The sequence below is a fragment of the Cimex lectularius genome, unplaced genomic scaffold, assembly GCF_000648675.2.
Source record: "Cimex lectularius strain Harlan isolate CLEC.00 unplaced genomic scaffold, Clec_2.1 scaffold116, whole genome shotgun sequence".
Taxonomy (NCBI): Eukaryota; Metazoa; Arthropoda; class Insecta; order Hemiptera; family Cimicidae; genus Cimex; species Cimex lectularius.
The window spans coordinates 1215508-1237474 of record NW_019392765.1 but is presented as its reverse complement, the minus strand read 5'-3'; the positions used below and the strand labels follow the sequence as shown (position 1 = coordinate 1237474).

The following is a 21967-nucleotide window of genomic DNA, read 5'->3' as shown; positions in this document are numbered from 1 at the left end:
AGAGTTTTTAAAGGGTTCGCAGAGCCAACTAGGTCAACGTTCATCACATTCAGGGCATAGCACAATGGCGGGTTTTTTTTTACCGGTGATTGATGATAATTTAATATGAACGTCCTGTTGAATCATAATGGAAAATTGACTAAAAATAATGAAAAAAGCAGGTCAATGGCTCAATTTTTTGTTATTATTAATGTCCTTAAGACTTTAGCCAAAGGAAGCTCTTAAGAACGATCATCGACTTAAATTTTTCCAGGCGGTTTATTTCGGTTTGAAGTTGTTTAAAAGTGTGTACTTTCCCAAAAAGGTCGTGTCTCATTCCATCCGAGCACGCATTTAGCCAGGAGGGGATTCGGAGAGAGAAAGACATCCCAGGAGGGGATGCTCGTCCTAAGCCCCGCGTGTATGATCACTTTCACTGTCCAGTCACCTGTGACAAGGATCTCAGCGGAACCAGGTAAATTGTCAACCCATAGTCATTATTGCGTTAATTACAAAACAATTATCAAATTTCGACCGCAAGGTATATTTTTGTCTTCGCTAAATAACACGATAAAAATAAATTTTTTAGGCCATCTGTTTGTCATTTTAAGACAATATAGGGTCCGATATGAAAGTGAAAACTTTTAACTTTCTTAAATTCTTAGATAAAAAAACTTAATTTATAAATTATTCACAAGAAAGTCGTTTCATAGATTCTTACCGAAAGCCGAAAATGCCATAATATATTAAATAACTTTGTGTCTTACAAACCGAAATATAATTAATTTGAAATTTAAACAATATAAATAACATTGTTCCTAATATATTACGATGTTTTCCGGTCATTAGCTTATTTTATCTTTCATACAAATGTTTCTTGAAAACTTATGGAATCGGGAAGAAATTAAGAAAGGAATTGGTTCTCTTAGCCAATGGAGGGTTGTCATCACAAATAAACGGAGGCTGAAGTTAGGTCAAATCATTAAGGCTAAGGTGGCTAAGATTTTCGTGAGTAAAATTCATGCACCTATTTTTTCCACGCAGATACTGAAAATTATATATAATAATGTAATTATAACAGAAAGGGTTTTTTGTAGTAACAAAACTAGTACACATTTTGAAATAGTGATTCTTTACGTATATACGGTGTCACGCAATTTTAAAACTATATGCTCATTCAACTATAAAAAAACTTCGCTAAATACATTTTTAATTTTTTTTAATTGAGCCAAAAGCAAGTATTATGATTATGAGGGATGGTTCCCCTTGCATATTATTTGAAAACATTACACTTTTTTTTTTTTGCAAATTGACAAAAACTAGTTAATATTATCAGCAAAACGATTTAATACATAATAAATGTACTCTTCGATTTACCTTATTTTTAATTTTATATTAACGCATCTATTTCCTCTTTTACTTAAGTTTCTCTTCGATTTTTAGCTAGTATGTGAGCAAGACCATTTTATTTTGTTCTTACGTTATTTATTATTTTTCACATTCTATAAAAATCCGAGTATTTTGGCTTCTTTGTTGTAATGTAGGTAAATTGTTAAATACATTTTTAATTGAGCCAAAAGCAAGTACTATGATTACTCGCATATTTTTTGAAAACAACACAAATTTTTTTTTTGCAAATTGAGAAAAACTAATTCTTATTATTATCAGTAAAACAATTTAATACATAAAAAATGTATTTTTCGATTTCGTATATTAATTTCCACCTTATTTTTACTCTGATATTAATTATCTATTTCCTCTTTTACTTAAGTTCCTCTTCGATTTTTAGTTAGTATGTGGGCAAGTCCATTTTATTTTGTTTTTATTTTATTTATTATTTTTCACATTCTATAAAAAATGGGTATAATTATTTTGGCGACCTTGTTGTATTGTATTTGTTGAAATGTATTTAAACTTTGTTAAATACATTTTTAATTGAGCCAAAACAAGTATTATGATTATGAGGGATAGTTCAACTCGCATATTTTTTGAAAATATCACAATTTTTTTTGCAAACTGAGAAAAATTAATTCTTAATATTATCAGTAAAACAATTTAATACATAAAAAAAGTACTTTTCGATTTCAATTTCCACCTTATTTTTAATCTGATATTAATGCATCTATTTCCTCTTTTACTTAAGTTGCTCTTCGATTTTTAGTTAGTACGTGAGCAAGTCCATTTTATTTTGTTTTTATTTTATTTATTATTATTTTTCACATTCTATAAAAAAAATGAGAATAATTATATTGGCGACTTCCCCTGCAGACGGATTTTCTACCCATGCCGTAATGCTTTCGTCAATTATTTATTAATTAATTATGTGCTGAATAAATCCTTAAAATGTTATAATTAATTTATTGGACATTACAAAAAAAACCATTTTTATAGGTAATTATATTTCGTCATTAGTATTTTTACTTAGTATTATGCCTTTTTTCTTATTTGGTTTATTTTTATTATTGACATTTGTCTAAATTATATACATCATGTAATGTTATTATCATTTGATACCATATTATTTGTCATTTATAATTTATTTATCCTGAGAGGAGCCAACAACCATTGTTGTTTTTCCAGCTTTGTGAATAGTTAGTTACGTAATATTCGTAAGGTGGTTCCGGACTGTATGGACGAGTAATGTGGGACATGCGTTGGCCTAATGGGTTAGGATGTGAGTATAGTTTTTCATGGAATGTGGAAAGATTTTTGGGGTTTTTAAAGAAGAGTATTTGGAGGTCATTGTGAAGAGTAGAGTTAGAAATGTATTGGGTTGTCCGGAAAATAATGCAGGATTTTAAGTTTTCATTAAAAAAAATCTATATAAAATATTCTGTTTACGTTTACAGGATTACTCATTNTGGGAAATTATTTTGATTAAAGAACATTGCTTTAAAGTAACTAGTTTCTTTTTTTTTGTTTAATACCAAAATCCTGCATTATTTTCCGGACAACCCAATAGTTGGGAGGGTTGACAATGTTTCAGAGGACTTTGGATCGGAAGGAATGTATTCTTTGTATGTTGGAAGGTTTATCTGTGAGTTCTAATCCGTATATCAAAATCGGTTTCAGTAGTGTCTTATAAAACGTATATTTTTTGCGCTGAATTAGGTGAGTATTTTTCGTTTTATTTTATGTCTGTTAGTCCCTCCCCCCCTTGTGGTCTAGCATATTGGCCAAATCTCATGTCTGTTAGTTCTGTTTATGTTAGTTGTGATGTATTTATGGAAGACAGATTAGTTGCATTATCTGTAGTATACGAAATTATTGTAGTATAATGTAAATTATTAATCCATTTTCGCGATTTCCGAATTAAAAATATTTGGAGACATCAGGAAAACGAAAATTTTGAAAGTGGAAAAAAAAAGATTTTTTGATTCGTTCCAAAATCTGTAATCAGGGATTTTTTGAGGGGCAAAAAACGACTATAAACTTTGTTTTTTTGTTAATAAAATATTTCAACTTATTTAATACGACGCTCTGTCAAAAATTATGTATTACGCGCATAAATCTATAGGTACAAATTGACTCGCATGCAGATTGATTTGTTTCCTGTTTTAGGAAATTAGAATGAACTATTTTTTCAACAACAAACAAAGTTGATATTCGTTTTCTTCATCCTAAAAAAAAACTAATTTTTAGGAAACAATTCTTTCACTTTTCTCCTTTCCAAATGATATCCATCTTTTTGAATCACTAATATTATCATAATTCCAAAATCCTTTATCAACACCAAATTAACATGAAGCATAACGGTGGTTCAGAAAACTATAAATTACACGTAATAATTAAATGTGAACAACAGAAATAAAATAAAACCTTTTGTCAATTTCATCGTTGATTTTCACATTTATAAGGACATTAAATCTAAAATTTGTTGACATAGCTGAGAGAAGTCGTACAAATTTGCAAAGGTTGTATACCGTGGACGTGGATAAAATCCAGAGGTTCTACCGATTTTCAAGTGTAAGTTTGCTATAAAAATTCACATTTCTTAAAACGAATCCAAATTGTTGTTTTTTCAACAGAAATGTCTGGAGCCTTCTGTACTAGACGTCCTTTTAGGTTTTGAAACTTTCGTACATCTAACCCCATTTAATTCTATCCTACATGATTAAGCACACCATGAAGGCATACCAGCAGCTTACTTTATCAGAAATATTATTATGTTATGCGTTTAAAAAATTCATTAGAGCTTCTTTAATTTTATGATTATTATTTAAATAATATTTATTAAAAAATAAAGCAATCATTTTTTCTGTAAATGGTAGATGTAAAGAAATTTTCTGCCATAAAATTGTTTTGTGATAAATAATCACTAAATCCCCGTTCCGAAGGAATATCTAGAACTATTGGGTGAGTGTGGGATGTCTAGGGAGAAAAATTAGTTATTAGCGAGAAAGGAGTTCAAACCCGCTTCACGGAATATCGATTACTCTGGGGAGGAGTGAATGTGACCAGATTTCTAGGTTTGTATCGGGAGTTTTGTTAATTTATTGGAAGGAATGTAATTTATTAGCGAGAAAAGAAGGGGTTGATTAATAACCCCCAAAAAAACCTAATACATATTTTTCGGAAATAATTTTTTTAATTTTTTCCCTTCCAAATGCCTTCCATCTTTTTGAATCACTAAAATTGTCATAATTCTAAAATCCATCATCAGCTTCAAATCAACATGAAACATAACAGGGGTTCAGAAAATTATAAAATACACGTACTGGTGTAAATTTGGTCTCTTGGGTGTTCTGCTTATGTTAATTAATTGAAAGGAATGTAATTTATTAGCGTGAAAGGAAGGGGTTGTTTAACACCGCCTCGAGGAATATCTAGTACTATAGGGTGGGTTCAAATCCACTTCGAGGAATATCTTCTGCGGAAGTGAAAGTGACCGGACTTGCAGGTTTGTATCCGGTGTTGTGCTTATGTTAATTTATTAGAAGGGATGTAATTCATTAGCGTGAAAGGAAGAGGTTCGTTGTTTAACCCCCCCGCCTGAGGAATATCGAGTACTCTGGGGGAGTGATGTGACCAGACTTCTCTTTGAATAGAGTGGTGATGTATATAAATGTATTGTATGTTTTGTGTGTATTCTATAGTTGACAACCTGATGTACACAATACTCATTCATGACAGACCAGGAAAATAAGTACAAACACGGAGATAGCAAGCGATGACTGTTTGTTGATCCCTAAACTACCCATATTATATACACACACTATTTGTTTTATATGTAAATTAAACCATTTAATGTTTTGTGTCGCTATATTTTTCAGAAATTTCAATTATGAAAAAATTGCATATTTTTGTCACGATATGATGAACAGGGGGGAATGTTAAGTGCCTACGTGATTACCAATCTTTCTATAGTTAATATTAAAAAAACCTCTCAAATGCTTAAAAAAGAAACTTTCTAGTATTAAGTACTTTGGAGGATGAAATATTATTACTAATAAATGATTGGATTTGTTTTTCTGTAGAGCAAATGTAAAAAGTTATAAATTGGTCAATAATTTATCTGTCTTGTCTTACATTTATGACATAGTTATGAGAAATCGTAAATTTTATTGATATTATTAATTAGGGCAGTAGATTCAGAGGTAAAAGGGTATTGAATTTCCTGATTCTAAAGATTTGTCTTTTTTGGATACGCGCAATGTTGCTGGAAGTCAGTTGATGTTTTGTTGTCGGTGTTACTTATTTCTCTTCTATTTCTGTCTTCCCAATGAGCCTTTTTCAGATTATCTTGTTTGGAATTTTTAACGACAACGAATCGTTCACCTTTCCCTCGAACAGTTGTCTTATCTTAAGATAGTCATTTAGGACGTCGAGACTAGTTTTACCAATAGGTTGTTCGTCTGATCAAGACAGTCTAGCTAATGCAGACATAAATTCCACACGATTTTCCTTAAAAGTACGTCATTTTCGGAGAGTTTATCATTACTTCCGTTTAAAAAAAAATCATAAATCAATCGATTTTCTAACTGGCCGGTGTCGGTCCGTCTTCGGTCGTAGGAGGGCTTAAGGTGAAAGCCGTGTTACGTCGACTGATGAAAATATGCACATCCGGATCTTTACCTCGTTTTGTGAAATGGACTCGTACCCGAAAGAAATCCATTTGGTCGTCGAACACAATGGAGAGAGACAATTCAAGGCAGATCGATCATTTCTACCACATGCGACAGTTTATCAGAATGACAATAAGATATTGTCATGATAGAGTTTGATTTCTTTTTCTGAATCATTATGAAATAAGTCACATTTCGTCAAGGTCCTCGGCGGTCCATTGTCTACCTTATTTTCATTCAGGATTCACTTCTTAAAAGATTTTTTTTTAATCAATGAAGTTATTTGAAAAGAAATGCATTCATATTTCACAGGCAAGAGAAATCATTTAACGAAAAGAGCCACAACGAGAGAATTAGAGCATCGCGCAAACAGTAAGTTACAATTATTCCAAGTTAACTGCGTCACTTTCCTCCATTCCATGTTTGATGCAGTTTAATTGGATAATAAGAAATAAACGAAAACTCATCTGTTATAAGAAAGGCGCTACGAATTTACGAATTTATTGAAGAAAGGTTAAACAAAATATTATTCAGGAATTATGGAAAAATTGCAACAAAAAAACCCAGATATCTTAATAATAATTATAATCGATTAGGTTTCGTGGACCGATCGACCAAATAAATTATTTTTAATTAATTAATCTTTAAGTAAGGTAATGGTTGAGATAAAAAAGTCAGTGTCAAGAGCGGGATTCGAACCCACGACCTTCGGCTAAATTCGCCGCTGTTCTACCACTTGAGCTATCGTGACTTCGATCCACTCGGACACCAACCTCCCATCTTTTCGAAAAATGGCAAAAAGGAGGGAAAATTCAAAAGGTGGGGTGGGGTTGGGATGGGAGGTTGTGTCCGAGTGGATCGAAGTCACGATAGCTCAAGTGGTTAGAGGAGAGGCGGCGTATTGAACCGAAGGTCGTGGGTTCGAATCCCGCTCTTGACACTGACTTTTTTTTATCTCAACCAAGACTTTACATAACAAGAATAACTAATTGACGGAAGTAACTTGGCCAATTGACAACTAAAACATAAATTGATTGATAATCAGTATTGTTGATATGATTTATCAAGTTATTGGTTAAGACGTCGTCATATATATTATTAATCATTGGCATAACATTAATGATTAAATTTACGATGACCTACAATATTTTCTATGCTTCTACACATTTCTTTGCAAAGACAAATCAATAGTGTTAGCAGAAATTGTATTTTTACCGATAATTTTGGTCCGACTATCTCGCTGGGTAGTTTTGTTAGACGCGTTTCGGAATTTTCAACCTAAGTACTTAATATATGCATAGAAGTAGAAGTGTGACATGTAGGATTTGTTGATTTCGTTAATTTCAATAAGAAGGAACGAGATTTTTGAAGAGAAATCTGCGAGCAACCCGGTTCCGTTTCAATGGTCTTCGCCTAGAGCGATCGAACACTTCTTAGTTGCGATCTACTAAGTTATCTGTGAATGCAATTTATTTTAAAATATTTTTAAAATAAGGGTGCCCTCCATTTCATTTTTCACCCAGGCTCAGGTATTCCTAGTAACACTACTGGTGAGAAAGGTAGCCGTATATTATGTGCTCGATGCGTAGATTTGCATATTTTATTTCTTCGGAAATAATTTTTATATTACAAGAAGGGTTCGTTGCTTTTAATTCATTCTTAGACCTTCTGTAGTATTTATCAAATTTTAACGTTATTATTAATGAACTGCTTGAAAGACATTATTTTATCATGTTCAATCTAATAATATGCATCACATAGTTTGCTTCAACCAGGACGTCCACCTTCAATAATAGTTAAGAGAATACAATTCCGTTACTGATGAGCTTCCGTGATTGGCTGGGTTATGACCGGGTCGGGCAATGACGCAGTATTATGAATCTGATGAGTGTCAGGGATATAAAAGGTTCAGTCAATGACACAATACATGACTCTGATGAGTATAAGTGGTTGACAAGGATATGACATCGTCGAGCAATGACGCAGTATCATGAATCTGATGAGTGACAAGGATATAAACGGTTCAGTCAATGATACAATACATGACTCTGATGAGTATAAGTGGTTGACAAGGATTTGACAGGGTCGGGCAATGACCCAGTATCATGAATCTGATGAGTGAGAGAGATATAAAAGGTTCAGCCAATGACACATACATGACTCAGATGAGTATAAGTGCTAGTCAAGGATATGACATCGTCGAGCAATGACGCAGTATCATGAATCTGATGAGAGTCTGGGATATAAACGGTTCAACCAATGACACAGTACAAGACTCTGATGAGAATAAGTGGTTGCAAGGATTTGACATGGTGGGGCTACGACACATTACCATGTCTGTAATAGTGTCAATAATTGGCAAAATTTTAACAGGGTCTGGCAATGATACAGTAGCAGGAATAAACTGCGAATCCTAATAGGATTCTTAACAGGACTGCAAGGTAAATGGATACTTAAAGAAGATTGGAATAATCCAAGATGGCACATGCAGGTTCTGCAAAGAGGCAGAAGAGACACCAACACATCTACTAACAAACTGCGGAACTACACTAGCCCGCAGGAGGGAGAGCTTTGGGATGTACAATGTGACCATACAAGAAATTCAACCATTGAAACCGGGCTTACTAATCAAGTTCCTTGATGAAATAGGACTCACCAGTGTGCTGTAAGCACAGAACAGAGGATACAATAGATCTTAAATGGCGCAGTATATTACACCCCGACTATTACATCTACATCTACATGATACAGTACCAAGACTGTGATTAGGGTCAGTGATTATCAGAGATATAACAGGGTCGAGAACCGACAGTACCACGCTTCTGATGAACGTTAGTGAATTTATTTATTTCTCTATGTGCCATGTACAGATAGTACACTTATTACATGCAGACTGTTAGAAACGCACAAATATTCCACAAATTTCACTGTCACTCACAACAACAATTTTTCTGGAGGCCACTCAAGCCCTTTTTTTCCCCTTATCAGAGACGCTCTTTCCGCTTTAAAATGTTTGCAATGAAAGATAATATGGTACCATGATTGCGAGGTTGTTGGATCACAAGGGCAACCTGTATCTGGCAGAATTTTAAAACGATGAAGATATGTTTACATGACCTGCCAACACTCGAGTCACCTTGTAGCTTATTGCAATATTACACTTGATGGAAAAAATTCTTTAGTTAGCATGCCTTTCCCTGTTGTCCAACAATTTTTTTTCACACTCTTGAAATTCCCTCTGTTTCCTTATGTGTCCTACATAAGTTTTCGGAAAAAATTCGAAGGTAAATCTTCCAATGCTTGTTTCGCCAATAAATTAGCTCTTTCGTTACCTACTTCACCAGTGTGTGCCTGGACCTTACTGAATCATTGCATTTCCGCTCATTAACACTCAATAAGGCTAGCTGAATTCTATCCACCAAGGGCATGTGGGTGTTAGTATTGGCGATCATTTCGAGAGATTTTTGACTAACAATCACTACAATTACATTTTTCCATTCTAAAGGATCCTCAATAAGCAAGTTCAAACATTTCAATATAGCCTAAATTCAGCTTGGTTGATTGAAGAATGTTCTGCAGGCCGAAACTGTCCTTTCCAGAAATGTCTCATCATCCAATAAGCCACAAAGTCACACCCAACTTTATTATTCTTCTTACTACCATCTGTATAGATACATAGCCTGAAGTTTGGGCAATCTGAAATTTCTAAATTCAGGATCCAGTCCAGGGTGTATCCAGTTGCATAGTTTCGTAGGCGTGTCAATTTTCAATTTAAAATTATTATTACAGCCTTCATTTTCTTATACTTTTTATACATTTTTGATCATGATTTAGGTATTACGTAGGCATTAGTGCATGTGGCCTCATACGAAATGATTCGGGAACTTTAATAATTCGCAATAAAAATAATCATTAATCTCTGCTTATTTTATTCATGTTATATTTCTTCTTGAGCCCCTGGCACCAAACAGGCAGTGAAAAGTGAGTAGAGGAACTAAAGCGCATAAATTATTTTCAATGCTCCAGAGGAAATGCCACAGTAAAAATTTGTTACTGTTGTTGTTTGTTAGTTGTGATTGCCAGGGATTTAACAGGACCGTGCAACGACAGTCTTATTTATGGCTTTGATGAGAGTCCGGGATAGTCAGGTATATAAATGGTTCGGACAATGATACAGAATAATGATTCTGATAAGCTCAGGGGGATGTCGTCGACGTCGGGCTACGACACAGTCCTACAGCTTAGAAGAGCCAGTGACAGATATAACAGGGACGGGCATTGTCACAGCTCCAGAAGTGAAAATGACAGAGCAAAATGATAGGAAATGACCAACCAAGCTAGTTCACCTCTATTGTTCCCTGAATCAATTTATGAAATGCCGGTTGGAATGCAAGATTTGTCTTCATTGTCTTAAGAGTTTGCTGCGGAAGGAGTGAAGTGAATGGGCAAGTAAATCGGCTCTCCTTGCTCATAACCGTGACCAGCACTGAAGATGTCTGAAAGACTCGTCGAACAGGAAAAATTTGACAGGCAGAACAAAATGATCGGTAACGACCAAATTACCGATTCATAACCATGCAGATCCTACGGAGAAACATCACGAAATTAAAAGTCTGTTGGCAAAAATACGATTTGCAGATAATGAAGGTGATTGTACGAAACTATTTCGAAGTTACCCGACGTCAGTAAAACAGAACGCAAATATTAATGATGTTTTCGTGTAGTTTAAATAGGTGATTATTGATAAAGAGATAATGGCAAAAAACGTTCGACGTAGCTGGGTTATGACTAGGACTGTGAAATATATGTATTTGCATATTTTTCCTGGTTAACTAAAACATCCTGTTTTAACAAACTGTATATGTTTTGAAGCATTTGGAATCAATTTCAGCTATATTTATTTTGCATATTTGTAATATTTGTTAAATGCATATTTTTGCATAAGTGGGCCGTAATTGCATATTTTTTTATACCCGGCATATCGGTATTTGGCACGTCAAATTTTAATGTTTCTGAGCAGGCAAAATATTACGACCTCAGTCTCTCATGCGTTTTCCATCCTAAAATATTATTTATGTTGGGAACTGACTCCTCCTAAAATGCCGAAAGTCACCTCAAAAACGAAAGATCTTGCTCAAAAGTATGTGCATGAGTTTTCAAGTGAGACTTTCAGGGCGATACAGACGTTTTATACGGCGTTTTTTGTGATAAACCTGTATCAACAGCTACATGTTTTTTGGTAACACACCACATAAAGACAGCAGAACGCAAGGACAACAAAAGTAGGAAGTTACAACAAACCTTTGTGACACAAGCTGCCAAAAACCTTAATTAATTGTAATGTATTAATTGGTCAAGCGGACCACGAAATTAGAGAACTTATATACAATGAAACGCACCATAAAATCAGAGACTTCATCGAAAATGGACCGATCTGGGTCTCGATGTATGAGACTATGGATTTTTTAAATTTAACTTTGTTTTTTAAATGCGTTTTTCTTTTTTAATATTCGCATTTTTCAGTTTTAAATTGTTAGGGATGGTTAGGGTTTTAGGGTTTGTTTTTTGTTAGCGTTAGGGTTTTTTTTTTTTTTTTTACCAAATATATTTACATATATGTGTGCATATTTGTCTGTTTTTATTGCACATAAATCACAGCCCTAGTTATGACGTTGAAGATTCTCATAAGTTGTCCTGAGTCATAACAACTTGTTACTAATTTAAGGTTTAATCTCTAAGGCGAGTACACAGACATTAATATGTAATTAAGAAATTGAGTGCAATCATCGGAAAAGAACTTCTTGCATTGTACATCCTTATTACACTGAAATGAGATACCCCACCTTCGGTACTCTGCTACTGGGATATGTATAATTTCTACTACCCGAGCTTGCTGCCCCAGCGTACTCCCATTAGATAAAAAAGTACAAACTTGTTTGAGAATATATCTAATTATTTAGCTAATTTAGATTTAACTAATTTTAGGTTACACCGTTTTTGTCTAATACATATACCTATTGGGGAATACATAGGAATAATCCTAAAACAGCTTAAACCTTTTCTAGATATTACTCAATTAATTAAACACAATTTTTTTTTTAATAAAAAATTTGTGTCACGGGCGGGATTCGAACCAACGACTTTCGGCTAAATACGCCGCTGCTCGACCACTTGAGCTAACGTGATTTCGATCGCCCATGCCACAAACTTCTCTTTTCGACTTCTCGTTTATTGCAATTGTAAGCAAATCGCTGCTTTATATAGAAACACTTTTTATTAACGAATGTACTAATTTAAAAAAAAATGTGTATAATTAATTATATAATTAAGCATAAGCTGATAAAAATAATTAAAAGTTAGTACTTTTTTTAGATATGTTCTTCCTTAGGAAATAAACAGACTGTACGAAACAAGATCTTTATTTTCTACTAATAATGCTGCAGGTACCTGCGCCAAATTACCACATAAATTTCAAAACTCGTTAAATTTCTAGATGTCATTTGTTTTTAGACAAATAAACTTTATAAGGACGTTGTAACTCGATACAGTTACAAGACTGTTTGAAGAGTTCAGCGATGATGATGACAGTGATAAACTCGGTGGCAGATAAGATGCGATGGAATGCAAGCAAGGCGTCCTTGAGGAGTGGAAAGTGAACCATGACCCGATTTTCGAGAGTCGCAGCCTCTTCGTCTTCCCGTCCGCTTAGCCAGCGGGCACTTTCGACTTAAAAATAAATCAATTTCGAAATGTGTTTTCGGACTTCTCACCGGCCTCGCGATTTTTAAATTTCTGGCGGAGGACATCAACGTAAAAGTTCTAATGACTTATAGAGCATAACCCGGCAATTCGTGACATCGGAATCATCAAAAAATCAATGCTTGATTATTAAGGCTCTGAAGCGTTCCAATCAATAATAATAGTGCACTCTAGTAAATCGCTTCACCCCGCTAAATCTCTGACCAATTGATGGCGAAATTCTGACACGCGTCTAACAAAACTAACCCAGCGAGGTGGCCAGGCCAAAATTATCATTAAAAATACAATTTGTGCTAACACTGTTAATCTGTTTTTTTAAATTCAATTTGTAAATTCAATCATTAACGTTATGCCATTTGACAACGTCTTAACCAATAACCTGAAAAATCAGATCAACAATATTGATATATTAATCCATTTATGTTTTAGTGGTCAATTTACTAAGTTACTTCTTTCAATTAATTATTCTTTTTATATAAGGTGTTGGTTGAGATAAAAAAGTCAGAGTCGCGAGCGGGATTCGAACCCACGACCTTCGGCTCAATACGCCGCCGCTGCTCTAACCACTTGAGCTGTCGTGTCTTCGATCCTACCGGACACCAACTCTCCATCTCAACCTTCAACCGTTCGAATTTTCCTTTTTTTAAACCTTAACCAAGACCTTACATAAAAAGAATAATTAATTGAAAGAAGAAGATTAATACTTAATAAGTAGAAGAAGTATAACTTCACTAACAGCTCCCCGTGGCCACTTAATAAGTCGCTAAGAATCCACTCCTGATTACACGATATTTGAAAACGGCAAAAAGAAAGAAAATTGGAACGGTTGTAGTTTGAGATGGAGAGTTGGTGTCCGAGAGAATCGAAGTCACGATAGGTCAAGTGGTAGAGCAGCAGCGTATTTAGCCGAAGGTCGTAGGTTCGAATCCCGCTCGTGACACTGGCTTTTTTATCTCAACCAAGACCTTACATAAAAAGAATAATTAATTGAAATACTGATATATTTTATGGAACGGAATGTTAATATCCTAATTACTTTTATGCAAAACGAACTTACAATCAAAGAGAAAAATTGCAACCGATGAAGTTTTGGTCAATAAAGAAAAAGCACCCAAACTTAATTAAAGTTTTGTACAACTGTCATTGCCTGCCATTCTATCCAATTGGACACATTGTGAAATTTTGTGTGGTCAGCGTGATGATGAACATGTAATTTGGTCACTATTGAGCATCCTGGTCCGACAGACCAATGAGGACATGCAGATCTGGATGATTTGATAAAATTTAGTCAAGATTTTTACAGGGAATTCGCATTGACAGGTGGAAAAACAGCCTAATGATCCAGGGAAGCCAAATCGCCCCATTTCACGGTCTCTCAGGCGGATGATGGGCTCATGGACTGTATTGGAATGATACCCCGTCAAGGTTGGATAATTGCGGGACCATAGTCGAAAGTACTTTCACGAGTTTTCTTTTTACTTTTACTCTGCTCACGCTTCCATTGTCTGGGAAAAAGGTCTTTTTTTGGGAGGTTTATCGTCTTCGGTTTTGATCGTTTCTTCAACATCGCCTTATTTATAGGTTGAATGTGTGTACAACGCAAGTTCTGTAAGCCTTTTAAAATTATAAACAGCGACCAAACATTCAAACGTTACAAATGTCGTGTAGTAATTACAGATATAGGACCTAAAATTGCCAAACTTTGCAGGACATAGCCTGATTTCTTGATTTAAATTACTATCTTTCAGAATTTAAGTTTTTATAGATTTAGGAAATCAAATAAGGTAATATAACAAAAAGCTCGTTGGAATTTAATGAATTCAAAGTTGCACAACATTCATCAGATTTTCTAATTTGCTTTTCGTACAGTTTATTCAATGAATTTCCGAATAGAAAGTTTAATGATTTCTGACATAGCAGAATGGCTTGTAATTTTAATGTAGGCCGAAAGGCTGATCAGTTATGTTGATTACATTCAGTCATTTGAAACTACAATCACGATTTCCCGATCAAGATAAAGGACATCCAACTATTAAAAAAGAAATATCCAGTTCTGATGTAAATCTAATGAGGAAGAAAGTTAAGTAATTGTTTGGACGATTATCCAACATGTGCCATACAGGAACTATTAGTCATTTATAATACGAGGAACTTTAATCATTATTGATCTGCATTAACGTAAAGCTTTAGACATTAGAAAGTTAAGTGATATCGAAAAGAAATGTCTATATAAACCTCTAATCATTTTTTTTGAAAATTGTACAACCAGGATTGTTTGTATTATGATAACGTGAAGTCATTTTTATAACATAACAATTCACCACTTAATTGATAATAGTTCAAACATTTATGATATCGATCATCGTTAAGTAATTTCTAGCGGTAAAGAATGTTTACTCATTTCTGTACAATGTCCTATCATTTATGATAACGATCAACGATGTCTATTGTTCTGCCAAAATAAGAAAAGAACGTAGAGACATTTCAGTATCAACAAAAGTTCACTAATTTTTGATATCTATCAATGCTTATTATTTTTATATTAAAAAAAGAAAAGCACGTTGAATAATTTTTGTATTACAAGACAAGTTCAATCATTTCTGAAATCAGTAAACATATCGTTCTCCCCCCCCCCAAAAAAAAAAATCGTTGAAACATTTTGTAACAAACAAAGTCCAGTTATTCGCGATATCATTTAATGTTGAATATTGTTCTGTAAAAAAGAACGTGAAACTTTTGTGTAAAAAGGTCTAGTTATTTGTGATACCATTCAATGTTGAATATTGTTCTGACAAAAGCACACTGAGCCATTTTTATAACAAAAATGATCAATTATTTGTGATCATCAATTAACGTTAAATATTCCTCTGACAAAAAGAACGTCGAATCATATATTCAGCTAAAAATATCCATTATCACTGACATCGATCAATTTTTAATATTGTTGTGAAAATAGGAAACACATTGAATCATTGGTGTACTAATAAGTACAATTATTTTTGATTAATTAATATTATTTCTACATAAAAAAGACTTTGAACCATATGTAAAAAGATCTAATTAATTGTGATATCAATTAACGTTAAATATTGTTCTGAGCAAAAAGTACGTTGTCATTTGTGTGATAAAAAAATTAAAATATTTGTGATATCAATTAACGTTAAATATCGTTCTGAGAAAAAAGCACGTTGAGTCATTTGTGTGACAAAAAATTCAAATATTTGTGATATCAATTAACGTTAAATATCGTTCTGAGAAAAAAGCACCTTGTCATTTGTGTGACAAAAAATCAAATATTTGTGATATCAATTAACGTTAAATATTCTTCTGACAAAAAGAACCTCGAGTCATAGATTAACAAAAAAGGCCAATTATACCTATATCTAATATCGATCAATTTTTAATATTGTTGTGAAAATACAAAACACGTTGAGTCACTGGTGTACCAATAAGTACAAAAATTTGTGATATCGATCAATTTTTAATATTGTTACTATAAAAAGATCACTTTGTACTACGGGTATCAACAAAGGCTTAATGAACTGTGATATCATTCAACGTTGGATTTTGTTCTGAGAAAAAAGCACGTTGAGTCTGACAAAAAAAGTTCGAATATTTGTGATATCGATTAACGTTGAATATTCTTCTGACAAAAATAACCTTGAGTTAAAGTCTTAACAAAAAGGCCACTTATATTTAATATCGATCAATTTTTAATATTGTTTTGTCAATACAAAACACGTTGAGACATTGGTGTACCAATAAGTACAATAATTTGTGATATCGATCAATTTTTAATATTGTTACTATAAAAAAAATCACTTTGTACTACGTGTATCAAAAAAGGCTTAATTAACTGTGATATCATTCAACGTTGGATTTTGTTCTGAGAAAAAAGCATTTTATCATTTGTTTACAAAATGATGTGCAGTCGGTTTTTTTTTTACCGATGAACGTTGAATAATGTTTCTTAAAAAAATCTACCAGTAGTCCAATATGGTTCTGCCAATTAAAGAAAAAAAAAATCGCCTGATTCTTTTTGTATAATAAACAACTACAATCATTATATTTATCAACGTTGATTATTATTCTTTTTAGAAAAAATTAAGTTGAGTCATTTGTAATAAAATAACATCCATCATTTGTATTCATATATAAAACGAGATTGAATTCTAGAATAATTAAAGAATTGAAGTGCATAATTAAAAAACTTAGTTAATCTTTATTAAATAGAAAACAATCATGAAAATAATAAAAATGAAATAATCATTTTTGTAATAAAATACTGCTCCGTGATTCGTAATAGTTCGGCGAGTGGTTTCGTGATATGTTTGTAATACCGGTAGTTATTAACTAAAGTTTTCACCAAAAATAGAATTGTCTCATCTACTAAGACATAATTTTTTAAAAATTGAACGTCATATGAGTGTTCAAAAAGCCATTAGAAACGGACATGCCCTTAATTAATCCCAAATTGAACGCCAGGAAAAAAGGAACGACCTAATTTAAGTTTTCCAGTTGTCAAAGCTCGACAAATGATCCACACTTTCTCCACTGGAACGAAATTAGGAAAACTGCGTCTTTCGGATTGAGCAATTTATATTCATCTTCCGTCCATCCGTTTTGCAAATGTATCTATCCTCAGGTGCATGCGAATTAATTGAAGGAAGTTCAATTTTCATATTTAAATATTTAAATGTAAATTAGTAAGTTAAATTGTTATGGGAAGTTAATTATTGCCTTTTCTATACAGAGTGACCACTCAACAAGACATAACTTTTAAAATTATGTACATTTGGTTGCTCACGATCCTTGGTGGCTTTGGATTTTCTTCTTGTGAAGATGGCTTAGCAGAAAATTTAATCGGTAAGTAGCATCATTTATAATATTTTAATTTTACTACGAAAATAACTAAAAGCCGACGAATTAGCTTTTTTCTCTTTAATTTAATAAATTATTAAATTAAATAGAATTTAATATAGAAATAATAATTAAAATTAATTATTTCTCTTTAATTTTAATTTCTTCTTCAAAACAACTTTTGCAGATGTTGCCAACGGTGCGTGGCCGGAGTTGGGTTCGATTCTGAAGGAAGTACATTCCGGTGCTCTGTCACCAGAAAAGGCTGTGAAAGAAAACGCCAGATTGCTGCGAGGAGCACAACGCGATTTGTCAAACAAAACCAGATTTTTCGACGATATATGTAAGTACGTATTGATATTAAACATAGTTAAATCTCTGACCAATTTCTAAAGCTCTTAGGACTTAGCACTACCAACCGTCGCTGGTTAGTCCGACCATTGTCATAGCCGATCAGTTATGGAGAGCTAGTTAAAACGAATAATTTGTCGTGTCGGTGTCGGTTCGTTAATTCTTATAGAGATGGGTATAAAAACAGAAAATTCTAGTTGGATCTATTATCTAAATCTCAGAAGAAAAACAATGTCCAGCTAATCCAGAGGAATAAATATGAAGACGTTTGCAAGAAAGATGAAAGCTAAGAAGTTCTGAAAGTTTTTTTTAAGAACGTTCGCAACAGCAGAATTCATATCAACCCCCGGGCTTTGCATTCTTTGAAAACAAAAAGCCAATTTGTAAATATTTTGGTTTTGAAATCAGGCAGCTGATAATTTGAACGCGAACATCAGTGATGAGTCGATTTAAACCGTTGATCATGTTCACTAATCCAGCGTTTATTTAAAAAAAATGGTAATTTTAAATATAAGAATGTGGATACGTTTACATAAAAGGATAAAATGAAAAATCTAGCAAATATTAAAGAAAGTCCAGTCACTTATTGTGTCGTCTTCTTTCACCGTTTTTTTTTTTTTTTTTGTTTTTTTTTTGTTTTACTTGTTTGAGTAATTCGACAAACCCGCGAGTGAAGACGGACCCAATAAGTGACGTTTTGCGAGTTCGGCATTTCACCGACTCGCAGACTACCTCCCATCATCAACCGTGAGAAAAAAAATAAAGGTCAATAACAATGACAATCATCGTTTAGTAAACAAATTCCATTATAAGACTGAAGAACTGCATGATTCTTTAGTGTCCATGATTTTTTGTCAATATATTTTATATATTACTTTTTATAAATCGCTGGAATTATGAGGACAAAATTGAGTGCATTTATTATCGCATATTAAACTAACATTTACTGTATAACATACTACTATATACATAATCAAGTTTTTGGTTTAGCAATATCGATTTTCCAAATATTTAGGTTTAAACGAAATTCGGAGATCGTGAGATGCGGTGTGGTGTGACGTAGGTTTCAGAAAATCTTTTTCTTTATCGTGCCAACGTTTCGATCTTTATTGAGATCATCTTCGAGGCTCAGAGTGTTTGTTTTCCGTGTAAATGTGTCATTCGTCTGTCGTGTTGGGAGTGCCCACGACAGACAAGAATGACACACGGAAAACAAACACGTTGAGCCTTGAAGATGATCTCAATAAAGATCGAAACGTTGGCACGATAAAGAAAAAGATTTTCTAAAACCTACGTCACACCACACCGCATCTCACGATCTCCGAATAATCATTGACTAACGGTCACTAAAAACCATACATTTAAACGAAATGTTGACTCATGTTAGATAAATGTGTTGCGTATTGTTCATTGACACCGATTTTCAGTTGAAATTGCCGAACGAAAAAGCTGATCATGACCTTAATTCAAGTTCAACAGACTTGCACGGATGGATGGTTGGTAATCAGAGTGAAAAGTCAAATCGTGGAATATGGATGATCGATCAAGAGTGGGACCACGGTGCGGGATGAGGATTTGCATAAAAGATCACTCAAGGAAGAGAGACAGGATGCCTCGAAGGCGGAGGTAAACAAAAAGAAAGTGACCCGATTAAAGAAAGTCAAGGAGGGGGCCTTGGGTGAGAGGAGGCGGGCTGGTGTCTGTTCAGTCATGGTCGTGTCCCTCGGTACATCGCTCCTCTGCCTTCTTTTGCTCGGAGCCGCGCACTCGGTCGAGTTCAGGTTTCCAGGGGAGAGGTCGAAGGTGAACAAGAACGAGACCCAAGAGTCGAGAAGGGTCGTCATGAGCAACGAGGTCGCCCCGAAGAGGCATCACAACGACGCGGTCATCCTCATGCACGTCATATCCAACAAAATGAGGAACTCGACCACGACTGAGTCGCACGACGACCCGAGGGGTTTCCAACAATCCCTCGTCGAAATGCTCGGAAAGAGTTAGTATCAGTGCTTTTACTGTGACAAGTGGTTATTTAACATTAATGTCAAACCGACGTAAGTTCCACTACGTATTTCACATTTTCAGTCACTTTTTTACCATGCCTGGCCAGACTTCACCTTAAAAGAAAAGTCAAAAACTCCTTAACAGCAAAACGTTTTTATTCCTAACATTGGCAAGATTGCTTTGAAGAAAATTTTATAAGTCATCACATCATCCATCTTTTTTAATAAATTTTTATTCAATTTCATTTCTAATAAGTGGAAATTGGTGGGTGATTCCACCTACATGAACATGATGGCAAACTGCAAGCATTGTTTGAAAAATTTAATTTCCTTAACATAATTGATATCAGATTGTAATATTATAATTTTGTACAGAAAAATCGGGGATAAGGTTAATTAGAAAGAAAAACTTTCTGTTCTTTCGTCAAGCTTTCAAGTTAAATATCAACTTTATCACGACTTACTACTAATAATTCACAATGTTTACAATCATGAACATTTACTTATTGTATTAAAATCCGGCTTCATACAGCTTTTGAGGTGATAGTGGGACGGCTCTATCAAAGGAAGATTGCATTCGTATGCTACTCATGCTAATCGAAATTATCCGATTCCAGTAATTCGGAAACTCATTTTCATTCATCACTGGGTGTTTTTATTCTAATTAGATTAATTCATGATTTTCATATAAAAAAAATTTAGAATTTGTTAACAAACCTGTTTCATAAACGGTTAAATAATATGCAATAGTTCACTAATTTTCGTGGACCGCTTGACCAATTAATATCTTTCAATTAATTATGGTTTTTTAGTTGGGATAAAAAAGTCAGTGTCACGAGCGGGATTCGAACCCACGACCTTCGGCTAGATAGGCCGCTGTTCTACCACTTGAGCTATCGTGACTTCGATCTACTCGGACACCAACTTCCCACATTGAAAAATGGCAAAAAGGAGGAAAAATTCGAAAGGTGGGATTTGGATGGGTGTCCGAGTGGATCGAAGTCACGATTGCTCAAGTGGTAGAGAAGCGGCGTATCTAGCCGAAGGTCGTGGGTTCGAATCCCGCTCGTGACACTGACTTTTTTATCCCAACTAAAAAACCATAATTAATTGAAAAATATGGAATAGTTTTAGTTGGAGTACAAATAAAAGTTAAAGCTACGGCATGGCCAATATTTTTGCTCTTTATTATGTATACTACTTTAGTTTTAAATTTGTGGCCATCCTGGTTTCCCTGGTTTTTTCTCAAAGTCTGTTAGACAGGAAGAAATCGATGCGGAATAACAATGCATTAATTCATATAGGGAAAAATTATTCGACATTCGTATTTGCCATGCTAGCGGTTCATTGTTCCAATCCCGGGGAACCCCTTCGAATTTTATTAGAGAATAACTTGTAAAAAAATCACAAAAAAATTCTAACCGTGGCGTGACACCCAAAAGATAGTTTGGACGTTAAGCTCTACTGTTCGACAGAAATCACTTAACTATAACGAGAAATTAATTATTATTACGTAAACAAACAGGGTCTTAATTAAGTTTATTAACGATGGTAAAATTTAAGGAAATAAAAGAATTTCAGCATTCAACTCTACTTTAGAAAACCTCTAATAGTCTTTTGCTAAACTTAGCAAGACTTTAAGATTTAAAACAATGTTTTATCATTTTTCCCACTATCAAAACCTTTGATAAAAGTTCATTGAAAAAATTGATAAAATTTCAGTGCATAAATTGCAAATTTTCAAAACTATTTACCACTTTCTTCTTCACCTTAATTTTTATTGTGATCCTATTTGAACAAAATTCCTGGCAGTAAGAATTCTTAAATATTTTTTACAAGTAGTCAAGAGCAGGAATTTCATTAATATACATTTTTCTATTACCATTACACCTAAGAAAATTTGTAATAAACTATTATATACATGATTTTAGATGTTCCATCATTACAGAAAAG

General features: G+C 33.7%; 1 protein-coding gene across 6 annotated transcripts in view; it reads left to right on the top strand.

Annotated features, from left to right (window-relative positions):
* The first annotated feature begins 287 nt into the window (after positions 1–287).
* Positions 288–21967, top strand: part of LOC106663615 (serine proteinase stubble-like) — a 45959-nt gene continuing 24279 nt past the window's right edge. The window contains exons 1-3 of one of the 6 annotated variants that reach the window (XM_014388560.2): positions 288–454; positions 17557–17669; positions 17851–18006. In XM_014388560.2, the coding sequence (XP_014244046.1) occupies positions 17591–17669; positions 17851–18006 (235 nt within the window). In that variant the 5' untranslated portion in view covers positions 288–454; positions 17557–17590. The other 5 variants (XM_014388563.2, XM_014388561.2, XM_014388559.2 and 2 more) reach the window with 5 other exon arrangements.